The 14,200-nt window shown below is 37.5% G+C and overlaps 1 protein-coding gene across 4 annotated transcripts in view; it reads right to left on the bottom strand.

The window, feature by feature from the left end:
* Positions 1 to 14,200, bottom strand: part of GCFC2 (GC-rich sequence DNA-binding factor 2) — a 72,028-nt gene that overhangs the window by 28,851 nt on the left and 28,977 nt on the right. For all 4 annotated transcript variants that reach the window (XR_005022431.1, XM_036873525.1, XM_036873526.1 and 1 more), the window contains exon 5: positions 7,668 to 7,783. Coding sequence is in view for 3 of the 4 variants with exons in the window: in XM_036873525.1 (XP_036729420.1) it covers positions 7,668 to 7,783 (116 nt within the window). In the remaining variant the exon portion in view is untranslated. The remainder of the gene's footprint in view (positions 1 to 7,667; positions 7,784 to 14,200) is intronic.

Genomic DNA, 14,200 nt, shown 5'->3' with positions numbered 1-14,200 from the left:
AAGAACCCCGTTAATAAAAAAAATAAAGTACACTAAAGTTAAAAATAACATTTATCTGGATAAAGTGAAATGCTAATCTATATCAGTGGTCTGCTATTTTTTTCTGTTCTATTACTCATGCAAGACAACTCTCTCAAACACAATCTCAAAAAAAAAAAGTTCTGAGTTATATGTGATTCTAGATGCAATCTATCTATAATTCTAGCTCTGTATCAGAAGGAGAGTAAATGATAGTGAAAACATTACAAAAATCATCTTTAATCAAGATAATCTCATCACTTAACATCACTACTGAAAAACAATGACCTAGAACAGAGGCTGGCAAACTTTTTTGGTAAAGGGCCAGATAGTAAACATTTTAGGCTTTGGAAGCTCGATGGTTGCTGTTGTAACTCCTCAATTTTATGCTGTAGCACAAAAGCAGCTACAGACAATACATTGCACAAGCATGGCTATGTTTCAATAAAACCTTACATACAAAAAGGGGCAGTAGGCTGGTAGTTTGCCAACCTCCTAGAATACAGAGATAACCTGAAATCTAAAAATGGTACATCTAAAATTTTCATATCTTTCACAATAAAATGTTACAGAAGGTCCTTTTCTGCATCAAACTATTTAAATAAACCATGACCAACATATTTTAGTTGCAGTGTGATCAAGGAATGAAGCTACTGTAAACCTGATTTATACAAAAGATACAGGGGGAGAAAATTCTGAACCTATTCCAAGGTATTAGAAAAAAATTCCCAGGTATAAAAAAAAGCAACGAAAATGTTCTTTAAGAATACTTGCTTTGGTGGCAGGAGAACCAAGCTCTCTCCTTGTATTAAATGTTGTAAGGACTAATGAGACTTTTACTGTCATACTCATTCTTTCATATATCTAAAGATGCACACTAGATCCTAAGTAGTAAAACAGAAAATATATAAATATTTAAAACAAAATAAACTATTACGGGGTTTGCCTTATTTTTAACAAAAAATACTATTTATAAACGTGAGATTAATACTATTTAAGAGATAACTATTAATAGCAATAGATAATGAATGGTTAGCTGTGCTTTAGAAATGTATTTGTATCAAGAACCATAAAAATATGCCTAATTTTGCTGCAGTTAACTTTCCCCAGAAACTTATCTTAAGAAATAATATAACCGTTTCGGGACTTCCCTGGTGGTGCAGTGGTCAAGAATCGCCTGCCAATGCACGGGACACGGGTTCGAGCCCTGATCTGGGAAGATCCCACATGCTGCGGAGCAACTAAGCCTGTGCACCACAACTATTGAGCCTGCATTCTAGAGCCCGTGAGCCACAACTACTGAGCCTATACGCCTAGAGTCCGTGCTCCGCAACGAGAAGCCACCACAATGAGAAGCCCGTGCACCACAATGAAGACCCAACACAGACAAAAATAAATAAATAAATTTATAAAAAAAAAGAAAATAACAGTTTAAGTGACTTATAGGAACAAAACGTTCATAATGAACATCTGTAGCATTATTTATAATAGACAAATTTAGAAATCAAAATGTCAATGTCTAACACAGAAATACTTAAATAAATCATGATATACTAACTGTATCAATGAACAAAATGTTACTAATATGCTTATTATTTTTTATTGCAGTCAAAAACATATAACAAAATTTACAATCTTAACCATTAAAGTATATTACAGTAGTGTTAACGATATGCACATTGTTGTATAACAGATCTTTAGAACTTTTTCATCTTGCAGAACTGAAATTCTATACCCACTGATCAACAACTCCCCATTTCCCCCCACCCTTGGCAACCACCATTCTACTTTCAGTTCCAAAGAGTATGACTACCTTAGATACTTCATATAAGTAGAATCATGCAGTATTTATCTTTTTGTAACTGGTTTATTTCTCTTAGTCCTCAAGGTTCATCCATGTTGTGGCATGACAGGATTTCTTTTTTTTTTACCACTGATAATACTCCATTGTGTGTAAATACCACATTTTCTTTACCCATTCATCTGCTGATGGACATTTAAGTTGCTTCTATCTCCAAGCTATTGTAAATAATGCTGTAATGTGCAAATATCTCTTGAACTGTTTTCTTTTGAATTCTTTTGGCTATATATCCAAAAGTTGGATTGCTGGATCATATGGTAATTCTATTTTTAACTTTTTCGGAAATTGTTCTCCATAGCAGCTGACCATTTTACATTCCCACCAACAGTGTATAAGAGTTCCCTTTTCTCTATATCTTTGACAATACTAGTCAATTTCTGTATTTTTCATAGTGGCCACCTTAATGGGTATGAGGTGATAGCTCAGTGTGGTTATGATTTGTTAATTCCCTGATTGGTGATGTTGAGCATCTTTTCATGTTTGTTCACCACTTGTATGTCTTCTTTGAGAAATGTCTATTCCAGTCCTTTGCCCATTTTTCAGTTGGATAGTCTGTTGTTGAGTTATATGAGCTACTTATATATTTTGGGTATTAACCACTTATCATATATATGGTTTACAAATATTTTCTCCTATTCCGTTGGTTGCCTTTTCACTCTGTTGATTATTTCCTTTGTTAGGCAGAAACATTTTAGTTTGATGTAGTCCCACTTGTCTATTTTTGCTTTTGTTGCCTGTGCTTTTTCTTTCTTGGGTCCTTTGAGATTCCATATGAATTTCAGGATTTCTTCCTATTTCTGCAAAAAATGCCATTGGGATTTTGATAGAGAATGCATTGCATCTATAGATTGCTTTGGGTAATATGGACATTTTAACAGTATTAAGTTTTCTAATCCATGAACATGGGATGTCTTTCCATTTACTTATGTCTTCAATTTCTTTCAGCAATGTTTTATAATTTTTGATGTACAAATCTTTTGCCTCCTTGACTAAGTTAATTCCTAAATTTTATTCTTTTTAATTCTATTGTAAATGAGTGTTTTCTAAATATATAGTTTTGGACTTTTCATTGTTAGTGCATAGAAACAACTGATTTTTGTGTGTTGATATTTCATTCTGCAATTTGCTAGATCTGTTTATTAGCTCTAACAGGGTGTGTGTGTGTGTGTGTGTGTGTGTGTGTGTGTGTGTGTGTAAGTGTAGTCTTCAGGCTTTCCTACATAAAAGATCATATCATCTGTGAACAGAGATAATTTTACTTCTTCCTTTCCTATTTGGATGTCTTTTATTTATTTATTTATCTATTTATTTTTCTTGCGTGAATTCTCTGGCTAGGACTCCCAATACTTTGAATAGAAGTGACAAGAATAGGCATCCTTGCCTTGTTCCTGATCTTACAGGGAAAGATTTTGGTTTTCCACCACTGAATATGATGTTCGCTGTGGGCTACTCGTATATGGCCTTTATTATGTTCAAGTAATTTCTTCCTATTCCTAGTTGGGTGAGGGTTTTTATCATGAAAGTGTGCTTAATTTTGTCAAAGGTGTCTTCTGTATCAATTGAGATGATCATGTGGTTTTTGCCCTTCATTCTGTTAATGTAGTATACCACACTGATTTTCTTATGAATCATCCTTGTATTCCAGGAATAAATCCCACTTGGTCATGTGTATAATCCTCTTAATGTATTGTTAATTACATTTGCTAGTATTTTCCTGAGGGTTTTTACATCAATATTCATCAGGGATACTGGCTTATTAACTTTCTTTTCTTGTACTATCTTTGTCTGAGATTTTGGGATCAGGGTAATGCTGACCTCATAGAATGAGTTTGGGAATGTTATCGCCTCTTCAGTTTTTGGAAGGGTTTGAGAAGGAATGGTGTTAATTCATCTTTAAATGTTTGGTAGAATTATACAGTGAGGTTATCTGTCCTGGGCTTTTCTTTGTTGGTAGGTTTTTAACTACTAATTCAATCTCCTAACTAGTAACAGGTTTTGTTCAAATTTTTCATCTCTTTATAAATCAGTCTTGGTAGGTTGTATGTTTCTTGAAATTGATCCATTTCTTCTTGGTTATCTAGTTTGTTGGTGTATAATTGTTTAGAGTAGTATCTTATGATCCTTTTTGTTTCTGTGGCATTAGCTGTAACATTTCTCTCTCTTATTTTTGTTATTTGAACCTATTCTCTTTTTCACTTAGCCTGGCTAAGGGTTTGTCAATTTTTTTGATCTTAAAAAAAAAAAACAACTTTCAGTTTTGATTTTTCTTCAGTTGTTTTCTATGCTCTATTATGTTTAATTCTGCTGTAATCTTTACTATTTCCTTCCTTCTGATAATTCTGGGCTCAGTTTGTTCTTTTTTAAGTTTTTTGAGGTACAGTTAGGTTGTTGATTTGATATCTTTCTTCTTTTTTAATGTGTTCATTGCTATAAACTTCCCTCTTAGTACTGCTTTTGCTGCATCCCATAACTTTTGGTGTTTTTGTTTTCATTTGCCTCAAGATACTTTATAGTTTCCATTTTGATTTCTTCTTTGGTACATTGGTTGTTCAAGAGTGTGTTTAGTTTCCACACATTTGTGAATTTTCCCTTTCCCTTTCTGTTATTGATTTCTAGTCTCACTGCACTGTGCTTGGAAAAGGTATGATTTCAACCTTAAATTTGTTAAGACTTGTTTGTGACCTAATGTGGGATCTATCCTGCAGAGTATGATCTGTGTGCTTGAAAAGAAAGTATATTCTGCTGCTGTTGGGTGGAACATTCCATATATTTGTTAGGTTCATTTAGCTTTGTTCAAGATCACTGTTTCCTTAAGATTCTCTGTTTATTTCATCAATTATTTGAAAGTGTGATATTGAGGTCTCATACTATTATAATGTTGCTATTTCTCCCTTCAGCTCTGTCAATATTTGCTTTATACAGTTAGGTGCTCTACTGTTGCATACATATATATATAAATAATTGCTAGATTGTCCCAATAAATTGACCCTTTTATATTACATAATATACTTGTCTCTTGTAGTTTTAAACTTAAAATTCTTTTCTCTAAGTAATGCCACTCCTCTCTCTTTTGTTTACTGTTTTCATGGAATATTTTTGCAATCCTATCACTTTCATCCTATATGCATCCTTAAATCTAAGTGAGCCTCTTGCAGATAGTATATAGTTGGCTCTTGCTTTTTAAAATTTTTTGGCTGTGCGGCTTGTGGGACCTTAGTTCCCTGACCAGAGATCAGACTCAGGTGCTAGGCAGTGAAAGCACAGAATCCTAACCACTGGACCACCAGAGAATTCCCGGATCTTGCTTCTTTTATTTTTCCCAACCTATTCAGCCACTATATGTCTTTTGATTATAGAATATAATCCATTTACATTTGAAGTAATTACTGATATGGAAGGACTTACAATTGTTATTTTTAAATTGTTTTTTGTCTGTCTTGTTATTTTGTCCCTCTCCCTCTCTTGCTGCCTTCTGTTTTGTTGATTTTTTTTTGTAGTGATGTGCTCTGGATCATTTTCATTTTCCTCTGCATATCTTCTGTAGGTATTTCCTTTTTGTTTACCATGGGGATTACCAAAAAACATCTTATAATTCTAATAATCTATTTTAAACTGACAACATCTTAACTTCAATCACATACAAAAACTCTACTCCTTTATATCTCCCCCTCCATATCTTGTTATTGATATCACAAATTACACTTAAAAATTTTGTATCCATTAACGTTATAGTTATTTTTGTGCTTTTACCTTTAAAATTCTATATTAAAAGGGATTTTCACACCACTCTTACAGTATTACAGGATTCTGTATTTATATATTTATTTACCTTTACCAGAGAACTTCGTATTTTTGTATGCTTCATGCTACTGTCTCGTGTCCTTTCATTTCAACTTGAAGGATATCTTTCAGCAATTTTTGTAAGGCAGGTCTAGTGCAATGAACTCCCTCAGCTTTGTTTACCTGAGGTCTTTATTTCTCCTTCATACATGAAGGACAGTTTTGCTGGATACAGTAATCTCTGTTGGCAGTTTCTTTCTTTCAGTGCTTTGAATATATCATCCTACTCCCTTCTGGCCCCTGTAATGCTTCTGTTGAGAAGTCTCCTGTTAATCTTACGGGGCTCTCTTGTACATGATGAGGTGCTTTTGTTTTGTGGCTTTTTAAATTCTTTGTATCTAGAAAGTTTGATTATAATTGTCTCAGTGTAAGCCTCCTTGTGTTCATCCTTGTTGGAGTCCTTTTAACTTTTTGAAGTTGAATGCCCATTTCCTTCCTCAGGCTGATAAGTCTTTGGCCATTATATCTTCAGATAAGCTCTCTGTCCCATTCTGCTACTCTTCTCCTTCTTGGATTCCCATAATGTATATGTTGTTCTGCTTGATAGCATCATATAAATCCCTTAGGCTTTCTTCACTTTTCTTTATTCTTTTCTCTTTTTGTTACTCTGACTTGGTAATTTCAAATGATCACTCTTTGAGGTCTCGCTTGTTTCTTCTGCTTGATATAGTCTGCTACCTTCAGTAATTTTTTAGTTCAGTTATTACACTTTCAGCTCTAGAACCTCTGGTTCTTTCTTAGTTTCCAACTCTGTTGGTATTCCAACCTTGTTCATGTATCATCTCCCTGATTTCTTTAGTTGTCTGTGATCTCTTATGGCACATTCATCTTCTTTAAGAAGATTATTCTGAATTCTCTGTCAGGTAATTCATAGACCTCTGTTTCTTTTAGTTCTGGAATTAATTTTGGCCCTTTGATTGGGCCATGTTTCCTTGTTTCTTCATGTATCTGGTTATCTTTCTCTTGTGTTTTGTGTATTTGAAAACGCACTTAAGGGGACTTTCTCCCCCATATGAAGCTGTTTCCCTTAAGTGCATTTCAATCAGCCTGACTGGAGATTCCCAGTGGTGTTGTGTGGGGAAGAGTGTCTTCTCAAACCTTTCCTGGGGGATGCACCTTCTCTGGGCTTCTATATGAAATTTCCTAATTATAGAGATTTGTGGGTTTCTTTTTCAGGATTCTGTAGTCTCTTGTTCCCTCTGGTGTTTGTAGTACTGCAGACTTTCTGGCTCTGCAACAGGCTGCTTAGCTCTTTCTTGTCCTCTGTGGCCCTCAGGCATCTAATGTATGATGGTTCCCCATCAGTGCTCTGAGACAGACAAGACAGAAACAAGTCCTTTGGGCAGTACTTCCAAAAGACAGTGTTCCACTCTTCTTTCTCCTTCCCAGTGGAAAAGCTATGACTTGGGTTTTTTCTCTCCATCAAAAGCAGTGCTGGCTTGTGAGAGGGGCTAGATGCAGTTGGAATGAAATGGTTTTTCTTACCCATTACGATGTGGCTATTTTGGGCTTTGAGCTTGCCTGGGGTACTACAACTTCCTGATTTCTGGAGTACTCATAAAGGCTTTTTGGACAGTATGTTGTTGTTAAGTTGGTATCTCTGTGAGGCAACGAAGTCTAGGGCTTCTTATTCTGGCATCTTGCTGCCATCACTCCCGACACATTATTTTGAAAAATTAAAGGCTATTTAACAATGCAGATAAATGCTAACAAAAATAGTAAGTGAAAAAAGCAGAACTGGATTTTATTGATTATAACTATATGATAACACTAAAAGACATATAAAAAAGGAAATCAGTTATGTTAATGTGGTAACACAGGTGGTGCTAATTTTTTCCTATAAATCTGTTTAATACTAATATTTAATAGTTAAAAAGATTATAGTGCTAATTTTTTTTACTATTAAATGTCTATGACAAACGTAAATTTTAAAATTAATATTACTTACCTAGTATTTAGTTGCTTCTTTATAATTTCTAAATTTACTGGTGGAAATGAAATGGAAGCATCGAACTTCTTCACTGTTTGAGATTCACTGCTATGAGAGAGATCTATGTCTCGTCCCTAAAAATAATATGAAAATTTATATTGTTTTCAACATTCATTAGTGTTACAAATATTAATAGCATGAAAGCAGATTGGATACACCAAGGTCTCACCAGCTCAAAATTCCATGCCTCTGACATTTTTCATGGTTGTAATAAAATGTTTTTAAAATTTGCACACAGTTTTAAAATTTAGAACTTTAAATTCACATGCAAGAGGCAAATTACAAAATCTTATTTTTCACAAAAGCTTGGTTCTCAGTGTTTATATAGCTAGTTCTGTTTATGATCTAATATACTCTCAAAAAACCACATACTGGAGGCTCCAATCAAGGTGGCAGAATAGAAGGACATGGAGGTCACCTCCATCCACAAATACATGAAAAATACATCTCTGTGGAACAATTCTCACAGAATACCTACTGAACCTGGCAGATCTCAGAACCTAAAAGTGCAAGAAAGATCTCCATGTAATTGGGTAGGATGAAAGAAAAAAAAAAAAGGGAAGTGGGATGGGCCCTGTGTCCCTGGGAGGGAGTCATGAAAGAGGAAAAGGTTCCCATACCTCGGAAGCCCCCTCATATGGGACAGAAAGGGAGCTTCAGAGGCTCAGAGGAGACAGCAGCAGCCAGTTTGCATAGAGAGACCAGAACAGATGGTCTAGGCCACTGCCCTGCACTCCCCAGCCTGAGATGCACATTGGCTGGTGCACACGGGGGCTGGGTGCTGATACTCCAGCTTTAGAGGACAGACCCAGGGGGAGGACTGGAGTTGGCTGTGTGGAGACAGCAGGAAGGGGCTGGAGTGTGGTACAGCGACAACTGGTGGGTATACATGGAAGAAGCCTGGGCCCGCCATAGAAGCGAAGTGTCATTGTTAAGGGGGTGTGAGAAGGGAGGGGCGGTGCCTGCCATTAGCAGCCTCACACTTGGCATGCTCACAGAGGGAGTGGGACTGCCACTGAAACCCCATTGTTAACGTGCATGTGAGTGAAGGGAGGGGCGGGGTCGCCATAGCAGCCTCCTTCTCTGCATGCTCTCAGCTGGCTTGGCACCACCTCTACAAGCTCTGGGAGCACGCAAGTGCCAGGGGGTTGCCCACAAGTGGAGGCAGGGCTGAAATCCGAGTTGATTACCAGAGGTCACACAACTTAGGAAGCGGGGCTGAAATCTAAGCCATCTCCCCACAACTGTGTGATCTGCAGATTTATGCCACGGCCACTGGCTTTGTAAAAACTCAGCAACTGCACAACATCTGAATGGACAACGGGTGCTCCTGCAGCTCTGATGGGTCTGGCCTTAGCATCTGTGGGCTCTGTGGGTGCACGCACATGCAGGCTGGGACAGGGTCTGCGTTGCTTCCATAGCTCCCATGGTGGGTCCAGGTGTGCAACTACTGCAGTCGTGGTACCTGACTTCAGTGGATCTGCACTGGTTGATTTGCGCTGGTGGCTTTGTAAACACAGGGCCTGAGGGACACCAGGGACTACTGCCTGCATTCCCAAAGTTGAGGTGGGGCCAAGGGCATGCCACCAACAGTATACTTTGTGAGCTTTCACAATGGGTTTCAGGTGACACCATGGCACGCACTTCACAGTGGAGAGCTCCGGTAGAGGAACACTCAGTGGCTCCTCTCTCAGTGGGAGTGCTCCAATTCCACCTATCTCACACCACACATCAGAAACAGATCTGAGGGTTTCTACTCCAACAACTAGGGGGCAGACACTGCCGCCAACAGGGCTGTGACAACCACAGAGCAAAGAGGAGGCTCCGCTCAACATTCAGTTCAGGCTCGGGTCACCACAACACCAGTCACACCCCCTTTTAAGGTGATAACGGCCAGCACACACTGAGGAAAGAGGCAGCCATACTAAAAACAGCCCTCCCACCAAAAATATTAAACCTATGCAGGCTACACATGGATACTCCCACATAAAAATTGCCCTCCAAGACCACAGTAGTTAACTGTTTCTCCTAAACTCATAGAGTAAGAGAAATATAAGTAAAATGAAGAAGCAGAACAACCACTCCCAATTAAAACATCAAGAGAATTGCCCTGAAAGAACAAACAGTGAAACAGACATCTTCATCTAATAGATACTGATTTCAAAAAGGAGATAGTGAAAATACTGAAGGAATTAAGAAAGGCTATAATTGAAATACATATTACTGTAAAAAGGAACTAGAAACTATATAGAGGAGCCAAGAAAAATTAGAAAACTCAGTTGCCCAGATGAAAGCTGAGCTAAAGGCAATAAATAGCAGACTGAATAATGCAGAACAAATGTGTTCTGAAAGACAAAATAATGTAAATCACCCAATCAGAACAGCAGACAGAAAGCCAATATAAAAGAAATGAAAAAAATGGAAGCAATATAAAAGATCTATGGGATAATATAAAGCTTGCCAGTGGTTAGAGGTCCTGCTCTGCCAACAATCAGCCTGGCAGTGGTCCTCGCTGCGGAGAGTGCAGTGAGAGGAGGATCACAGCCTTCTCCCTGGGCCCTCCAGGCCCTCTGGCCTCAGGCTGGAAGGTGAGCTGGGGGCTCAGGGACAGGCTGAGGGCTGTCCTGCAGAGCTCCAGAGCCCTCGCCAGGGTCACCCACTGGTGGGGCCCAGGCCTTGAAGCAGCCCCGAACCTCTCCCCCATCCCCACCTCTGGGACTTAACGGCAGCAGCAGTCTCCATGGGTCACAGTCCGTGGAGGCCCCAGCAACTGGAGTACATGGACACTGCCGTTAAGGTAGGATACTTCCGCTCTCCCTTGAAGCCGGGCACAGCCACATGCCTCCTTGCAGCTAAGGAAGTCTGAGTAGAAGTGACATGTATAGCACCCAGGCCAAAGCACTGAACTGCAGTACTTGACTCAAAGGCCTCTCTTCCCTGCTGCAAGGACCTCGGAGGTTCTGACTCCAGTCATGCTTGTGGAAAGTTCTACGCTCTCCTTCCTGCTCCTGCTGCCTCAACAATGTTGTTTCAATTAAAATTACTGTTCCTTGAAGAGTGGGTTCTGTCTCCTCCAGGCCCACAAGGGCCAGGGCAGGATGAAGGCTCCTCCTCAGCCCACAGCCCCACCCACACTTTGGGCAAAGATGACTTGCGCTACAGTTGCTTTTATGTACCAGGAGTGGTGATTTTTAGTATGGTCTGCTGTTGTCTCAACTTTACAATTTTCAGTTAGTTCCAAGGGCTTTTTTTTATCACTTCACTGGTTCCTGGACTAAAGATTTAGAAGGCAGTTTACATTTAGTCCAGACATTTATGGTCTTAGGGATAATCGACTCTATAAATTGTGGAATAAACAGCTTATGCTCATAGAACTGTACAACACAAAGAATGAACTGCAATATAAGCTATAGACTTTGGTTAATAATAATGTCTCAGTATTGTTCATCAATTGTAACAAATGTACCACACTAATGCAAGATGTTAATAATGGGAGAAACTGGGTGAAGAGGGAGAGGTGGGAATGCTGCATATTATCTGCTTAATTTTTTGTGAACCTAAAACTTCTCTAAAAAAAAAAAAAGTCTATTAACTAAAACATAATAATATGGGCAGGGTGAGTACATGAGGGCATCGATGAAACAAAGTTAGCCAATAGTTGGCAATTTTTGAAGCTGAATGATGGTCCACAGAGGGGGATTCATTATATTATTATATGTCCACAATAAAAGTTTTTAAAATCTTAAATATAAAGTGTGCCAATCTAGGCATAATAGGAATTTCAGAAGGGGAAGAAAGAGACAAGGGGATCGAAAATGTATTTGACGAAATTATGGCTGAAAACTTCCCAAACCTAAAGAAGGAAACAGATATCTAGGCACAGGAAGCACAGAGGGTCCCAAACAAGATGAACCCAAGCAGACCTACACCAAGACATATTATGATTAAAGTGGCAAAAGTTAAAGATAAAGAGAGGATTCTAAAGGCACCAAGAGAAAAAGGGTTAATTACAAGGGAACCCGCATAAGGCTATTACCTGATTTCCCTATAGAAAACACTGCAGGCCAGAAGGGAGTAAAAAGAGTTAATTGCAAAGGAACCACCATAAGGCTATTACCTGATTTTCCTATAGAAAACATTGCAGGACAGAAAGGAGTGGCAAGATATAGTCAAAGTCCTGAAAGGAAAAAATCTGCAATCTAGGATACTCTACTCAGCAAGATTATCATTTGGAATACAAGGAGAGAGACAGAATTTCTCAGAAGAGCAAAAACTAAAAGAATAACAGCAATACTAAACCTATACTAAAAGAAATAATTAAAGGCCTTCTCTAAATAGAAAAGAAGCAATAATCTATATAAAAGAGAAAATCAAAAATGGAAAGTAAATCACTTAAGCCAGGATACAGATTAAAGTAAAAAACAAAAACATTTTTGTGAAAGGGATGATAAGCAAAATGAACAGAAAAAGGATAAACATGAAGATGTAAAAGAGGGTATCAAAATCATAAAATGCCGGGTAGGAGAGTAAAAAAATATAGATTTTGTAATTTTAGAATGTGTTTGAGCCTATATGATTATCAGTCTAAAGCAAGTAGATATAGTAATGGGTTAACATACTTGAAAACCATATGGGTTACCAAAAATCAAAAAACATACAACAGATTCACAAAAACCAAAAAGAAGAGAACAAGTATAATACAAAAGAAAATTATCAAACCACAAAAGGAAAAACAAAAAGAAAGGAACAAAGAAAAAATACAAAATCAACTGGAAAACAAGGTTAAAAATGGCAATAAATACATACCTATCAATAATTACCTTAAATGTCAATGGACTAAATGCTGCAATCAAAAAATACAGAGTGGCAGATTGGATTAAAAAACAAGAGCCTACCATATGCTGTCTACAAGAGACCCACTTCAGAGTGAAGGACACAGACTAAAAGTGAGGGGATGGAAAAAGATATCTCATGCAAACAGAAATGACAAGAAAGCAGGGGTAGCACTACTCATATCAGGCAAAATGAACTTTAAAACAAAGGTCATAAATAAAGATAAAGAAGAACACTATATACTGATGAAAGGATCAATACAAGAGGAGGATATTACATTCGTCAACGTATATGCACCCAATATAGGAGCACCCAAATACATAAAACAAATACTAACAGACATAAAGGGGAAAAGGGATGGGAGTACAATAATAGTAGGAGACTTAAACACCCTACTCAAATCAATAGACAGATCTTCTAGACAGAAAATCAATAACGCAGCAGAGATCCTAAATGATACACTAGAGCATTTAGACTTAATTGATATTTTCAGGACATTATATCCAAAAAATCCAATACACAGTCTTTTCAAGTGCACATGGAACATTCTCTAGGGTTGACCACATACTGAGGCACAAAACAAGCCTCAACAAATTTAAGAGTATAGAAGTTTTTTCAAGCAGGTTTTCTAACCACAACAGCATGAAACTGAAATCAACCACAGAAAAAGAAATGAGAAAAAAAAAAAAAAAGATTACATGGAGACTAAACAACATGCTACCAAAAAAACCAATGGGTCAATGATGAAATCAAAGAGGAAATTAAAAAATACCTTGAGACAAATGACAATGAAAATACAATCATACAAAAATCCATGGGCTACAGCAGAGCAGTTCTTAGAGGGCAGTTCATTGTGATACAGGCCTCCCTCAAAGAACAAGAAAAATCCCAAATAAAAACCTACCCTAACACCTAAAAGAATTAGAAAAAGAAGAACAAACAAAACCCAAAGTAAGCAGAAGGAAGGAAATAATAAGGACCAGAGAGGAAATAAATGAAATAGGGGTTAAAAAAACAATAGAAAGAAATCAATAAAACCAAGAGCTGGTTCTTTGAAAGGATAAACAAGATTGACAAACCTCTAGATAGGCTCACCAAGAAGAAAAGAGAGGGGATTCAAATAAACAAAATGAGAAGTGAAAGAGGAGAAATCACAACTGATACTGCAGAAATACAAAAAACCATAAGTGAATACTATGAACAATTATATGCCAACAAATTGAACAACCTAGAAGAAATGGACAAGTTTCTAGAAACATCCCACCAAAATTGAATCAAGAAAAAATACTTTGGACAGACCAATCACTAGAAGTGAAATAGAATCTGTAATAAAAAAACTCCCTACAAAGAAAAGTCCAGGGCCTGACGGCTTCACAGGCGAATCCTACCAAGCACACAAAAAAGGACTCATACTGATCCTTCTCAAACTCTTCCAAAAGCGTGAAGAGGAGGGAAAACTCCCAAAGACATTCTATGAAGCCATCATCACCCTGATACCAAAACCAAACAAAGACACTACAAAAGAAGAAAATTACTGGCCAATATCTTTGATGATTATAGATGCAAAAATTCTCAGTAAAATACTAGCAGACTGAATCCAACAACACATAAGAAAGATCATACACTATGACCAAGTTGGATTCATCCCAGGGTCACAA

The sequence above is a fragment of the Balaenoptera musculus genome, chromosome 13 (assembly GCF_009873245.2).
Source record: "Balaenoptera musculus isolate JJ_BM4_2016_0621 chromosome 13, mBalMus1.pri.v3, whole genome shotgun sequence".
Classification (NCBI taxonomy): Eukaryota; Metazoa; Chordata; class Mammalia; order Artiodactyla; family Balaenopteridae; genus Balaenoptera; species Balaenoptera musculus.
Note: the sequence above shows the minus strand (reverse complement) of the source record. Positions and strands in the feature narration are given on the sequence as shown.